The sequence below is a fragment of the Mesoplodon bidens genome, assembly GCF_964165515.1.
Source record: "Mesoplodon bidens genome assembly, chromosome: X".
Taxonomy (NCBI): Eukaryota; Metazoa; Chordata; class Mammalia; order Artiodactyla; family Ziphiidae; genus Mesoplodon; species Mesoplodon bidens.
This window is the reverse complement of record NC_138163.1, coordinates 126,367,061-126,381,474: the sequence shown is the minus strand read 5'-3', so window position 1 is coordinate 126,381,474 and position 14,414 is coordinate 126,367,061. Positions and strand designations below refer to the sequence as shown.

The 14,414-nt window shown below is 48.4% G+C and overlaps 1 protein-coding gene, 1 long non-coding RNA gene and 1 pseudogene across 4 annotated transcripts in view; 2 read left to right on the top strand and 1 right to left on the bottom strand.

Annotated features, from left to right (window-relative positions):
* LOC308608847 (poly(rC)-binding protein 2-like) overlaps positions 1-873 on the bottom strand; it is a 31,300-nt pseudogene extending 30,427 nt beyond the window's left edge. The window contains exon 1 of the transcript in view: positions 694-873. The product of the transcript in view is annotated as a poly(rC)-binding protein 2-like (transcript). The remainder of the gene's footprint in view (positions 1-693) is intronic.
* The window catches only part of LOC308609565, a 144,805-nt gene extending 142,464 nt beyond the window's left edge, over positions 1-2,341 (top strand). Inside the window, exon 3 of the long non-coding RNA XR_014014311.1 lies at positions 2,259-2,341. This is a non-coding gene — a long non-coding RNA (uncharacterized lncRNA). The remainder of the gene's footprint in view (positions 1-2,258) is intronic.
* Positions 2,342-9,169: 6,828 nt separating this feature from the next.
* The window catches only part of NHS (NHS actin remodeling regulator), a 339,886-nt gene continuing 334,641 nt past the window's right edge, over positions 9,170-14,414 (top strand). The window contains exons 1-2 of one of the 2 annotated variants that reach the window (XM_081223246.1): positions 9,170-9,463; positions 9,672-10,273. In XM_081223246.1, coding sequence (XP_081079372.1) covers positions 9,745-10,273 — 529 coding nt within the window. In that variant the 5' untranslated portion in view covers positions 9,170-9,463; positions 9,672-9,744. Of the gene's footprint in view, positions 9,464-9,657; positions 10,274-14,414 lie in introns of those variants that run through there. The other variant, XM_081223245.1, reaches the window with a different exon arrangement.

The following is a 14,414-nucleotide window of genomic DNA, read 5'->3' as shown; positions in this document are numbered from 1 at the left end:
ACAAATCACAGTGTGCATACTGTTTATTCTCAATAAATGCAAATGCAAAATGGATATAATCATCATGATGCTTTATTATTTTTTGAGGTACCAGCAACATCCTGATGTGTGCATAAGATTTGGATCAGTTGAATACTGGTCTAGAGGAAATTTTCATAACTTTTCTTGTTTTTATACTTCTCATGAAATTCTATTTCAACATTAAGAAGCTTTATGCATCTTTTCTTATCTGGTGGTCAATTGAAGGTGAAACTTAAATGGTTTGCTATTGTTAGAACAATTAGGATGTTGTACTGGTCAGAACCAACATGGTGGCTAGCTGTATTTAGCTGAATAATAATAAACTGAGTTATAAGTCAGCCCCTCTAATATCTATGAACCTTAATTCAAACAAGAAAGTTTTCAGACAATTTGTTCAAATGGGGGAAATGAAAACATTATACTCTTTATTAATTAAAGAAAACTGGAGGCAGACCCTGTCTTAGGTGGGGTTCTCAACAGCAGAGCCTGAGGTGGGGAGTGTTTGGTGCAGATGATGTAGTGAGGGAGAGCAGAGTTGAGGTGTGAGGGAAGCAGGGTTGGCAGGGGAAGGAGCTAAGCAAAGATGTGGATTCAGGGCAAGGCAGCCTCAGCCTGATCCTACAAAGAGCTCTGGGGTGTGGATACGGGCACAGAGTGTGTTCCACACTGTACCAATGAGTCATTGGCCATGGGCTGCCCTTCTGGAGGGATGTAACTTCCCCAGTTGCTCTGGTGAGATACAGGAAATCCTCTGGAGCAGATTGCAGGCAACATCCACAGCAGTGTGGGGCTGAGTGCTCCAGCCAGGTGAGGGAATTCTGGAAGGAACTCAGCATCATCTGCTACAGACATCACTTCTTTTTATTATTTTAAGTATATGAACCCAGTAGAGTCATCTTCATTCCTTCCAGTTTTATTGAGGTATAATTGACATATAGCACTGTATATGTTTAAGGTGTACAGCATCATAATTTGACTGACATCCATCATGAAATGATTATCACAATAAGTTTAGTGAACATCCATCATCTCATATAGCTACAAAATTAAAGAAATAGAAAAAAAGTTTTTTTTCTTGTGATGAGAACTCTTAGGATTTACTCTCTTAACTTTCATATATAACATACAGCAGTGTTAATTATATTTGTCAGGTGGTACATCACATCCCTAGTACTTCTTTATCTTAGAACTGGACTAGAACCATCTTTTGAATACATGAACTTTTGTTATTGGACAATGATTATTTAATGCTGTTTAACTGGAAGGGAAACACCTTGAGGGCAGGTCTTTGTTTTGTTTCATTCGAAGATGATTCCTTGGTTCCTAGAAGAGTCACAGACACGTAGTAGGTACAGTATTTGTTTTTTGAATGACACCTGTGGAATGAATGAATGAGGAAGATCCTGAGCCCTGGTATTCTGAATGTTAGAGCAATGCTTTGTAAGGAAGTGGTAATCCAATCGGTCAGAACTGCATCTGACCATGTGTAGTAGCTGACCCGAATACAGGGTTATTTTTTTCACAATACAAGAACTCTGGAGTGTGGGAGGCCAGGTCTGGGGCAGCACTCTGCTCCATCATTTACATTCCAAGAGCCTTATCCCTTTGCTTTCATCCTCATGTATGTCACACTCGCAGGACAGCCCTTCTCTGTCACCCTCGAGTCCATTCTCCAGGGCCAAAGAAGAAGGAGGAAGCCTATCCAGAACTGCATCATCTGGCCAATCCTGAATGCAAGGGAGTCTAGGATGGGTAGGAGATTGGCTTGGGCCATTGCCACCCAGAACAAAATTGAGATTCTGTTAGAAAAGGAGAAGGGGTTAGTGGGGAGGCTGATGACAGTGTCTGTCACTGTAGCAAAACTGAGCAAGGCTGTGAGTGGTTAAAAATGAACACTTTCTCAAGAGCAAATAAAGGCAAAATTCAAATAAAAATGGAAAATAATTTAAAAACCTCAAATCCCTTTTTTCTCTTTTGCTCCTTCCCCATCCTTTTATTTTGACTTTCCTAGTAACCAGGGCTGAAGTTCTTCCCAAAGTCCATAGGAAATACTTGAAACATGTTTCAAAACAAATCAAAATGAGCCTATAATCCAGGCACTCTTGCTTACCACTTTTTTTTCCCCAACAGAATTCTTGGACAACTGTTTTATTTTTGTCTTGGTGGCCTGATATTCCATCTGTACACTAGTGAGTGTGGATGATGATCACCTTTAAAATTCTTCTTTTTCTTTTAAGGAGGAAATTCGGACTGCTGCAGTGTTTCTGCTGCTGTTGCCGTTACTATAGGAGACTCCTAGGAGCTGCCGTTTCTTATGGTGAGTCTTGTGTTTCTCCACGGAGAAGCTTTCATTATTTCCAGATTCTTATTGAACCCACTATGAGACCACTGAGACAGGATGAGAAATAAAAATGTCTACTTTGTTCACTGGGCTGTTATTCCTGGATCTTTACAATTGAGGTGGAGAAAGAAAACACCTCCGGAAAAATAATTTAAGAGGCATGGCTGGTCGGTTGTCTCCTGTTTGATCCCAGGAGCCCTGTAGTTCACGCACAAATATGAAAAGGGCCACGGAAGTAAAGTTCAGTGACATTTTTTATTTAAAAATCTCCCGCTGACAAAATCACCTTTCCCACCAAGGGTCATTTTGGTTCACAATTTAAAGGCTGGCCTGTCCAGTGAAGTACCTTTGTGCCAAGAATTCTGGATTTTTCCTTACAGGGTTCCTTCTCTGAGTGGTCGTGCTGGGTTTGAATTAGTGCAGTGACCTTTTTGAGCCTTTGTGTTCCCCATTCATAAAAAAATTGGCTGTACTTTTTGGTTATATTGATGTGGAGGCACCAAGTCAAATATCCTGACCCCAAAATACCTACCTCACACCAGCAGCATCATTTTGCCAGGCAAGACACCATTTCTGCAAGTAGATTTATAAGCCAGTTTTATCTGAAGGGTGTAACAGTTCCTTCCAAAGAGCCAGGTTCTCGCCCATCATTGCTAATTGGCTAGATATTGGGGCTTTTTGTTTGTTTGTTGTAGCCCGTGGAATGCAGTATCATATATTATTATCTCGATGAGCTTCCTATGGGGATGTTAACTTGTTCTACACCCACATAAAATACTTTATGCTCTGGTTTTCGTATTAGATTTACCAACATGTCACTGCTGTACCATTACCATTTAACGGCCTGGGAGGCAGAAAGAACACACTATTATACAAGTCTTGGCAAAGCCAACCCCGATGTAGGGAAATCATTAAGCTTCAGGAAGTTTTAACTTGCTTGCACCCAGTTTCTTATCATTTATACAAGGTTCGTATTCTTCCCTGACCCCCTGATCTCATAAAGGAAATAGAGGGGAAAATGGGGAGGGGGAGGCGAGGAAGAGACACAAATCAGGCTGAGCCATAGCCATTTCCAGGGCCTGCACTTAACATCGGTGATTAATCAAACTAATGGGGAGTTCTAATTCGGTGCTCTGCTACCCCTAAGCCCTGTAATTGCGGTGTCTCTGAACCCAAAGGAAACACGTTGCGCTCTGCGTGCCCAGGCACATAGCTTTTAAATCTTCATAACTCTGTAATTACTCCAGTGCTTTCCTTCAAATCTGGCTTCATTTCACTTCCTTAATGAGCACGACGATCTTGATAAAGTTTGAAGTTTGCTGCCTCTGCCGTTCACAAGGACTCAATCCCAGACTGATAATGTGAGTTGTAGATTTCACTCCCTCAAGTTCCTCTCAAAAAGAGCTGATTTATTTCAGGACCACCACAGTCCAAAGCACTTCCTCTGGGTCAAGGCCAGCACTGGGTGTTTTCATCACAGAAGGGTGCTTGGAGAACAAATTCTGAACAGTTAAAAAAAAAAAAGGAGGTGCAGGGAGTGGGGAGGCGGGAAGCTTATGAACCCTTGGGGAATGGCTGTTTCACTTTATTAGCGCCATGTGCTCCAGAGACTGTGGTTCATTTTACCCAGTCGAAGATTTTGCTTTATAGTAAATATATTAAAAATCCACTTCCTCTTTCTAAACCGAGCCCTGCCAAAGAGTGAACATTTCATGTCAGCTTAAAAAAAAAAAAAACATAATTTCCACATTCTTTCTCCTACCAACTGGTTTGCAGGATTTGGAAAAGATTTGTTGGAAATGCCCTTTAATGATACTAGTCAAAAGCTCATCTTCTCTTGCAGCTGGTTGGAGGGTCTCAGTTTTGGCCACCCTGTTTTGCTTTGAACCATGTGGTGTTGCTTGGTCTCAGCTTCAGTCTTTCCGCTTCTAAGCTGTAAGAAGCAGCTCTGAAACCCATGTTGCTTTTAGAATCCCTGCTCCAGTCTGTATTCCCCCCAGACAGTGTTAATCGCTCCGGGATTCTGGGCAGCACTTAATTCCTATCTCTATTACAGCTTGCCGGCATTGCCCCGCCATTGTTTGTTTACATGTCTATCTACCCTACTAGACTCCACCCTTTGAAAGCGATGTTTGTGTCTTCTTTCCTTTTATATCCCTGGCAGCAAGCAGAGGCCTGAGCACCCAATAAATGTTTGCACTCGGTAAATAAAGCTTCCGGTAAATGTTTGTTGCATAACCAGAGGAACGAATAAGTGAATGAAACTCCCTTGTTGTTTGCTCCATCTGCTTTAACTCTGTCCGTTATTTTGATGTATTTGCAGTTCTGACTAGATCCAGATTTGGCATGTTTAAAATTATATTCAGTTGTAAAATGTGAGGCTAGGATTTTTGAAGATAAGAAAGAAGTCAAAATCTCTCCCATTGGAAACAATGTGAGTAATCAACAGTTCTTTGCAGGGAAGATAAAAAGGCTGGTTGGAACAATCTTTGGATTTGCTGTCTTTGGCATTTTGGGAAAACCATTTAATAGCATCATTGTTTTTCTCCCCATGTTTCCCTGCCAGTAAAATGCAGAGAAAAACCTCTGTCCTGCATACTTAATAGACTAGATGAGGATTTTTGAGGAAGAAAAGCACAAACTAAAACAAAGGAAACCCTTTTGTAGTGGTATATAGTCTTTCCCCCCACCCCCCCGGAAACTATACACTTGATAGTTGTCAACAGGCAGGTACCTGAACTTATTTGTATGGTGGCTTCCCATTTTGATATTTAGTGAATTTTTTCCCCTGGTGGTTCCTGGGAACATGGGTACACAAGACCAAATTTAAGGTTCTTGAACTAGAAGAACTTGGACTTTTGAGTTTCAAAAACTAAGCCATGAAGGCTTTGGACATAACGTTCACGCTGCGAACCACAGATCTGGGAGAAAGCATGCTCCCCCCACCCCCCGCCAACAGTATGGCATAGAAGCACGGGCTGCCGGCTTCCTCCTGGGCCCCAGCACAGCTAAAGGAGAGAGGGAGCCGGTGAATCTCAGAGCTCAGCAACTAACGTAACACTGGGGAGAACCTCCCTGGGAGCACTGCTGTGGAGGAGAGAGGGGCCAGTAACATCTTCTGCAGCCTTTCTGTTGGTTGTGCGTGTGTCTTCTTCCCATATGTTTCACAGCTCTCTCATCTGCAGCTTTTATTTTGCCCTCAAGGTGTTTCTCTGTGCTCTAACTTTATTTGAGGGTACAGTTTGAGTATAGGATAATGATGAGCTCCCAAAAGTGTTCTGCTTGAATGTGAACCATATGACTCTCCAGTCGTTTCCCAAGAATGGCAACCTCTCCTTTCTTCTCCAGCCCTTGCTACAGACTCTGAAATCTGTGCTTCTGCCTGTAGCAAGTGTAAGGCACCTCCATTACAAGATATTTCCACGTTATGTTCTATGGTTTACATTCATTCACTTTCAAATGGTTGCTTTTTTCCTTATGTAAACTTGATAGATTTTTCTATCTGTGAAATGGTTTGGGTAACTTGGGTTGGGATGGGAGGCTCATAATTTTGCCCAATGAAATTACTGAAAATGTTTTTTATTTAACAGCTTTTTACTTAGCGGCAGGGCTTTTCGGAGCGAATTAAAGTGATTCAGTGAGGAATAGGTGCGATTGGGTGAAGGAAGGGAGACTCCAGCCACTGTAATTGCACGATTATGCTAACAAGCCCATGTGTCTCCTGGAATTTCTTGGACAAAAGAAATATTTTTCAAGTATAAATAATGGTGGTGCAGTGTCTATGCTGGAATATTTGAAACAGAACAGACATTTTTGGTGAAGGATCTTTCAGGAATCTCTTGCTTTGTTGCTTGTGAGGTTCCAGAGGCTGCTTGACGAGGGTTCTGTGCTAGCCGGAGCCTAGCCAGGCTGAGGGCGGAGTGGCTGTGTGGCTTCTCAATGCCAGTCCTTTCCTTCAACAAAGACCTTGTCCCCACTGGGCTGCAGCAGGCAGGAGTGTAACTGTGGGGCGTGGTGACACAGGATACTTCGTTCGTTTTACAATGGCAAAGGGTATATACTGACCGAACATTCGAGTTTATGGGAGAATTGTGCTGGCCTTTGAGCTGCATGAATGACTGCCTGGAATTAGGCAATGGGGTCATTTTTAAATGCTGCCTTTCTTTTCCCTTTTGGCTGTAAGCTCATGGTGATAAATAAATATGTGTACATGTCGGGGGGCGCGGTATGTGATCTCGAGAGATCAACACACACATAAGTAGATGTAACAGTCTAGCTTCAGACGTCAACCTCGATTTCATCAGAGCTTTTTGTGGGAAAACTCGGAGTCAAATGGGGCAATCCGAGATTTGAGTAAGAGCGACACAGCTCCTGGATGTATGGAAAATTCATTAGCACGAAGAATATTCGGGCACCCCATCACCATGACCTGATTCAAATGTTTCGGGTCTATAAAGTAGCAGCTAAACTGAAGCTGTGGGCGTGGGGTGAGGGTGGAGCTTGAAGTGGGAGGGGCACAGTGAGGCCCCCAGGTGGTCTGAAGCTGCCCTTGCAAGGCTAGCGCAGTTTTTTAGCGTCTCGGATGTTTAACGATCACTTCTCTAAAAGTGCCTTTATTCACACCTTCCAGTGGGCCGAGAAACACATCAGCCCACCGTGTTAATGCATATTTTAATTAGTATTAGTTTTATTTTTGGTGACTTTGAAAGGAAAGCTGTCCTTCAAAGTCATCAAACATAAAATACTGAAGTGACCTTGGAGAGGTCCCTGCCGGCTACCAAAGAGGGCCCAGGGGCAGTGAGAACGAAGGAGATCAAACGCCACAATCAAAGCTTTTTATTTTGCCCACATGGCTTTATGAGCACATGACCAGGAGGCCAGGAGATTACAAAGAGTTTCTCTTTTTACACCGCTGAACTGTACTTTGAATCGTTTTGAGATCTTGACTTGAGTCTCTGCTGGCCATTTTGGGGCAGACACCAAGGTAGCTAGCGTGTTCTAGAACTTAACTACCCCCTGGAATCCTACCCCTCCTGGGCCCAGAGGAGGGCTCCCCGTCCCATGGAATTTTCCCGTCCCCCGCTTCAATCACCTCTGTCTGGTGGAGAGGACCCCTGGATGCTGGGGCTAGGGCAGTGCCGGGGGAGGGGCAGTGAGCAGTGGGGCAGACTTGCCACAAGGGCCCCTAACTGGAGGCCTTTAAATACCCTTCATTGTTCTTCGTGCCTCAGTGTGTTTAGGGAGGAACGCGTGGCTTGGCTATCTAGCAGGACTCATGTTCAGAATTGTGAACATATTAAAAAAGTCAAGCTAGATTTGAAAACAGCCAGCTCTAAGCTCTTTAGATTTGTGAGATGAAAAAACAACTCCCCAAAGACCCTTTTCCAAAATATTCTTTTTTTTCCCACTTTTTATTTGGAAACAAACCCAAATTTCAAGTTGCAAGAAATGTACGATGAATCCCAATATGCCCTTTACCTAGACTCACTGTTTGCTTATTTTGTCCTATTTTCTTTTGTCTCCCTCTTTGTCCAGATACATTATTATCATCATTCTTCTTGTTGCTACTGAAACACTTATGTGTACCTTGCAGACATCATGACCTTTTATCCCCAAATCCCCAGCCTGGATCTTTTATGAACAAGGACACTCCCTCGCCAAAAATGTTATTTTTTGAGGTAGAATAGGAGAGGGGCGTCTGTTGAAGCCTTTATAACTGAAGTATGGGCCAGTCCAGAGTGCCGAGTGTCGGGCCCCACCACTGGTCTGCAGGGCTTTATTGTTGCCATAAAACATATTTTTTCCATGTTCTCTTTAGACACATGAAATGAAGTCTGCATTCCCAAGATCTGGCTTATGGCTTTAAAATAAAAAATATTTTTACAGTATTCTTTTTGGAGGGATGAAAGCATGCATTTTATTAACATTTCTCAAACTCTTTTTTAGGTTTTAGGCTGACAGCATCCAGCCTTCGACTGTTGCAATCGAAATAGTGTACATGCCTTTTTAGAACTTATACCTTTCAGTTAACCAAAGGGGAAAATCTTCCTTTCTTCTGTGAATCATCAGCTCTCTGACGGAGAACTTTAACATTCCTGTGTCTGATCAGCAGGGCAGGGTGACAGGGAGGTAATATGGCTTATCCTACCTAACGCGTCAATGAGTTTTGCAAGCAGTTTTCTGGGGGTTTTGCTCATGGGTGGTTTGGGTCTCATTCATGATGTTCTATAGAGACCTGGCCCAGCGCAGCGGCTGAGGGATGCCCGGGAAGGGGTATAAATAGCGTCCTGCCCACTCTGGCCACCCCAAGATGCGCCCACGCCCCGTCACCCTCCCCAGCTGTGTCACAGCGCTCACAGAGCCCAGGGCACTCTAAGGGGCAGCCCAATTTTCCCAGCTAAGAACCCAAAGGACTTGCTCAGAGCTGGAATTCGGCGAAGCAACTTGCACCAACACGTCAACACGCATCCCCAATACCCCACCCTCCTGCCTCTGCACTCGCCACCCACACCGGCAACCCCAACTTGAGGACTCCCCGCCCTCACCGCGCTGACAGTCTCAATCCTCACCCCTCGGATGCGAGGAAGTGTCTTTGCATCAGAACAAGGCTGGAGAGGCGAGGCCACCAGTGACTCCCAGCGGCCGCACAGGGCGCTGCGTCCCGCTCGCCCGGGCCTTTCCCCCCACCCCTCCCCTCCCCTGCCCTGCGTCCGCCCCGCCGCCCCCGCGCCGCCTCCTGCGCCTGGGCTGGAGGCGGATTCCTCTCTCCGGGTTTTCAAAGCGCCTTTCCGAAACCTCCTCCCAGCCCAGAGAGGGAGAGAGATCCCGGGCGCAATTGCTCCCCGGAGCGGCCGAGGGGCGCGCGGGGAGAGGCCTGCGCCGGGGTACTTTCAAACTGAGGCGCGCGCACACCCACCCACCCACCCACCCAGACACACACGTGCGCGGGTGCGCGCGCGGGCGCGCGCGCACACACACACACACACACACACACACACACACACGCCCATTTATATAGGCGGTGGCGGCGGCAGCGGCCGGGGCGGCGGCGGCGAGCGCAGGAATGATGGAGCTGAGCCAGCCGACCCGGGTTGGAAGCAAGTGAGGAGAGCCAAGGCGCGCCCCGGGATTTCTGTGCCCCGCGCTTGTCATCCTCCTCAGGGAACGGTGCACGCGGAGGAGGAGCGGCTGGACTGATTTGCTAGGGGGAGGGCGGGGACGAGGAGGAGGCCAGGTGAGCGAGGAGCCCCCTGCGTATCCGGACTCCCCGAACGCGCCTTTGCCCGACTCCTAACCCCTCTCCACCCAGGTGGGCGCGCCCATTTCCCCGCTCGCCCGGGGCACTTTGAGGAGACCAGAAAGTCGCGGCCCGGCTGCGCGGGATGCCTTTCGCCAAGCGGATCGTGGAGCCGCAGTGGCTATGCCGGCAGCGACGCCCGGCGCCTGACCCGGCGGAGGACGCGAACAGAGGCAGCGCTGAACCGCCGCCGCCGCCCCTGCAGCTGCCCGGCCGACGGGACGAGGCCGTGGCGCCGGGGCCGGAGGATCCTCCCCGCGCGCCACGCGCGCTGCCCGCGCCGACCGACCAGGCGCTGCCGCCGCACGGAGAGGCGCCCGCGGCGGGCGAGGAGAGCGCGGCAGGGGTCTTGGAGGCGGCGTCAGCGGCCGGCGAGGCGTCCTCGGCGGCGGCCGCGGCCGTGTTGCTCATGCTGGACCTGTGCGCGGTCAGCAACGCGGCGCTGGCCGGCGTCCTCCGGCAGCTCTCGGACGTGGCCCGGCACGCGTGCAGCCTCTTCCAGGAGCTCGAGAGCGACATCCAGCTCACTCACCGTCGCGTCTGGGCGCTGCAGGGCAAGCTCGGCGGCGTGCAGCGCGTGCTCGGCACGCTGGACCCCAAGCAGGAGGCAGTGCGTGAGTACCCGCGCCGTCCGCCCGCCCGGCGCTCCGCGTCGGCGCCGCACCCTCGCGCCCTCCGCGGTCGCCGCAATCCCGGCGCCGCGCCTGCTGCAGCTTTGCACCTTACGCTTGCCTCCCCTGAGACCCACCCCAGGCAGGGACGCAGACGCGGAGGGGAGAAAGTGAAAGGGGCAGTCTCGGGACTCGAAGGCAGCCGTGGGCTGAGAGGGAGCATTTATGGGGACACAGGAGACAGAGGGGCCTGTCATTCACCTCTGGGGCTCGATTTCTCGGTGCCTCCCCGGCGGGGCTGGAGGTTGGTGCAAGTTCTGTGGTTTCCAGCAGCCCATCCCGGAGCCATGTAGTCCCCCCCACCCCCACCCCAGTGCGTGCTTGGGCCGCTCGAGGAGCAGTGAGTGTCCTCTTAGAGCTTCTGCAACGCCGTGGCGGTTTTGTCCCTCTTACTGTGACCTCACGGGCTGCACCAAGCCCCGAACTTGTGCCTTGCGTTTGTGTGCGACGTAGCGCGGCGCCATTCGCCTCCCGGAGTGAACTCCGAAGCGCTCTGCTCCAGCCTTCTGGCCTGGGAGAGGCGTGGATGGAGGAGTGTCCCGGGCCCCGGGGAGATCGATGAGACCCCTGGGCATCTCTTCTGCCCTGAACAGAACAGGGTTCCTGCTAAATGGCTCTCTGTGCCATCTGCCCTCCGAGAATCTCGGAGGGGTTCCGCCCCCCTCCCTTTCCCCCAACGTGGACTGTCGCCCAAATTCAGCCGTGTGTACAAGACCCCTGGGCACCTTTGCTGCCCGTTAACTTCACTCTTGCGACATCCCAGGGCTCCCAGTAAATGTCATTCTGGCGCTCAGGAGAGTCCCCTGGCGCACGGTTGGCTAAATCGGGAGGCGTTGGAGTCATTTAGGAACAACCGGACGGTGGGCGGGGGCCGTAAGCCAGCACGCCGGTCCTTTGGCGCCTAGTCCAGCGGCTGCGACGCTCGCAGCGAAGGTGATGTCAGCGGCTCTGACTTACATAAGAAGCTTCCCCGGTTGCTGCAGCAGCTGCGCCGGTGGCGGTGGCCGCGGAGCGCGCGGGGGGGCGGGGCGCCCTCACGGCATCCTTCCCCGGGGACTTCCGGGCACCTCAGTCCCGCGACCCGGCACAGCCTCCTAACCGACCCCCCCCGCCCCGTTCGCGCACTACCCCTCCCCGCAAAGAAAACCCCTCTGAACCCCGCCCCGGGAATTCGCTGCTTTTCTGCAATAACAATAATAATAAGCGTAATGAATAAATGATGTGCGCGATCGGTTTTCGCAGCTATAAAAGACCCGGAGTTGGGTTAATGACTGGTTGTTTAAAAGGGCAATTCCGGGGATGAGTTCTGGAAAGAATTAGGACTGCCGTAGGCCAAGTCGTATTTTACTTTGGGGACTTGAAATGAGCGCTTTAATCCTGCCTCCTTTTTACCTCAAACCACACAGCAGGGACCGGCCCTTCACTTTCAACAGCGCTGATATCTGGGGAGTGTGGTCAGGGTGAGTGGTGATTTCACTTCAAAAGAAGTGGAGGGAAGTTTTGCAGACTGTTGAGTGGTGCATACGTTTCCCGTATATGTGTGTGTGTGTGTGTGTGTGTGTGTGTGTGTGACCCACTGCACCTTAAATTAGATTTCTCACAAGTGAAACTCAGCGATGGAGCAGAATGAGTTCTCTTCTCCCCTTTTTCTTTAGAAGCAGGAGTGGGTAGTTATGTACCCAGAATTCAATATAATCCTTTTCACTGTTAGGAGTACAAACTAATGGTGAATGGAGAAAAGAGGGGATTTTTGGTGTGTGCATACGATTGATGAACATATAGTCTAATTGTGCATATTTATACATGAATAAATAAATGAAGATGGGGCTCATATAATACAAGGGATAGACTTAAAATCTATTATTTTTACATTTTTCTAAAACGGTATCTCCATACTTTGTGCACACACCTCTCCACTTGTCCAGATAAATTTAGGATGGCATTGTTCCTGTTTGATGTCATAAAAGGCATTACGTTCGGGAGGAAAAGCACAGTATTATGTGTCTTAATTTGGGCTTCCCAGTGTGCAGAGACGGAGGCAGGGATTTCTGTGCAAGGAGTTTATTTGAGAGGGGATCCCAGGAAGCACAGGGAGGCAGTGGGGAGGTGGGCAACTGGGGTTCAATCCAGCACACACCTCAGAAGTGTCCCACTGAGGAGTGAGGAAGCTACAGTATTTCTCCACCAACTTCCATCCCTCACTGATGGAGAGCACCCGGAGTATGAACTCCCTGGCTCCTGGGGCCTGCCCCCGGTGTGGGCTCAGCAGGCTCCCGGGCCAGGTAGAGAGATGCCAAAAGCCTATGGTGTGTACGGGAATGTCTGCAGGGGTTGCCTGGGGAGGGGAGAGGGGCTGTGTGTGGGTGGAGTACCAGTGGCATCTGCTACCTCATGCATCTCCCTTTAGCATTGCTCAAGGCCTAGGGGAGTTTCAAAGGGAGAGGGAGCCTGGAAGTGACCGAAGTTCTCTTTTCTCTCCCTTTGAATGTGTCTGGGTGCCTCTATACCCCCTGTATAGCCTTCCCACCCGGGTCACCATTCTCCATGCTGCTTCATCCTTGGACAGCTGCTTCCTGTTGCCCTGAGACAGGCTGGAGTGGTTTTTGCAGGGGTGACATCATCTGACACACACTTGAGCAAAGTCACTCTGGAGGCAAGTCCGGAGCTGGTAGACCAGTTAGACAGTGTGAGTGGTGACCATGGCTGGGACTAGGGTGGCAGTGAACAGTGCTTGGATTCTGAATTCATTTTGGAAATAGAATTGACGGGACTTACCAATTGGTTTGGGTACAGGGTTTAAGAGCAAATAATAATACTAATTATGGATGACTCCCAGTGTTGTTGTTGTTTTTGGCTTAAACAGCTCATAGAAGGTCCATTTCCAGAAATGGGTGAGGTTTGTGGAAGAGTGGATCTTTTATCTTTGGGGGCGGGGATGGAATCAATGCTTTTCTGTTTGTGCCATGTTAACTTGAGCTGCTTGTGTCTTAGACAATTAGACGTGTGAGTTCAGAACTCAAGAGAGAGGTCCAGGCTGGAGATGTAGATGTGAGATGTAAGGGTAGAGACGATATGCGAAGCCCTGGAGCTCGGGACCATGTAGAGAGTAAAGAAAATGGGACCATGACTTAGCCTAGGGCAGTCCAACTTCGGAATTTTAGTAGAGGAGAAGAAAGACTGAGAAAGAGCAGTGAGCAAGCTAGAAGGGAAATCAGGAGAGCATGGTATGATGGAAGCCAGGAGAAGGTGTCTCAGGAATGGAGGAGGAATCATTTTGGTCAAATGCTTCTGAGAGGAAGATGAGCGCTGAGGCAAGGCCATTGAGCTTGGTACGTTGTTAGCAATGAGTGGCCCTGCTAAGTGCTGTTTAAGTGGAGGGGTGGAGAGGAAGGCCACATACGAGGGGACGAAGAGCGAACAGGTATGGTATGGTCTTTTAATTGTAGCTACTCTGTGGGTAGCTAATAAAAATCTCATTGTGGTTTTAATTTGCATTTTGCTGATGGCTTGTGAGATTGAACACCTTTTCATATAGATTTTTGACCACTTGAATATTCTCTTTTGTGAATTACCTGTTTGAGGCCTTTACTCACTTTTCAGTAAGGTTCTTTGTATGTTTTTTTCTTGTTTATTTGTGAGCTATAGATATTGCAATTACCTTCTCTGTTGTGTGTGCCTTTTCACTCAGTGTTACCTCTTGGTGAGCAGAAGTTCTTATTTTTATGTAGTCCAATTTATGGATCCTTTTCTTTATCGCTAGTGGTCTTTGTGCTCTGTTCTGTTTGTTCTTAAATTCTTCACTGACCCCAAGGTCATGAGGATATTCTTTTATGTTCTAGAAGGTTTTTTTGTTTTGCCTTTGTCATTTAGATCCATGATTCACATGGAATTGATATTTACAAATAGTATGAGGTAGGGGTCAAGATGCATTTTTTTCCATGTGGATGCACAATTAATCCATTGCCATGTCCTGAAAAGACCATCGTTTTCCCATTTCACTGCAGTAACACGTTTGTCATCTAGCGAGTAGATTTATTTTATTTTTAGTTAACATTTATTCAGTTCTGCTCTATGTCAGGCCCTA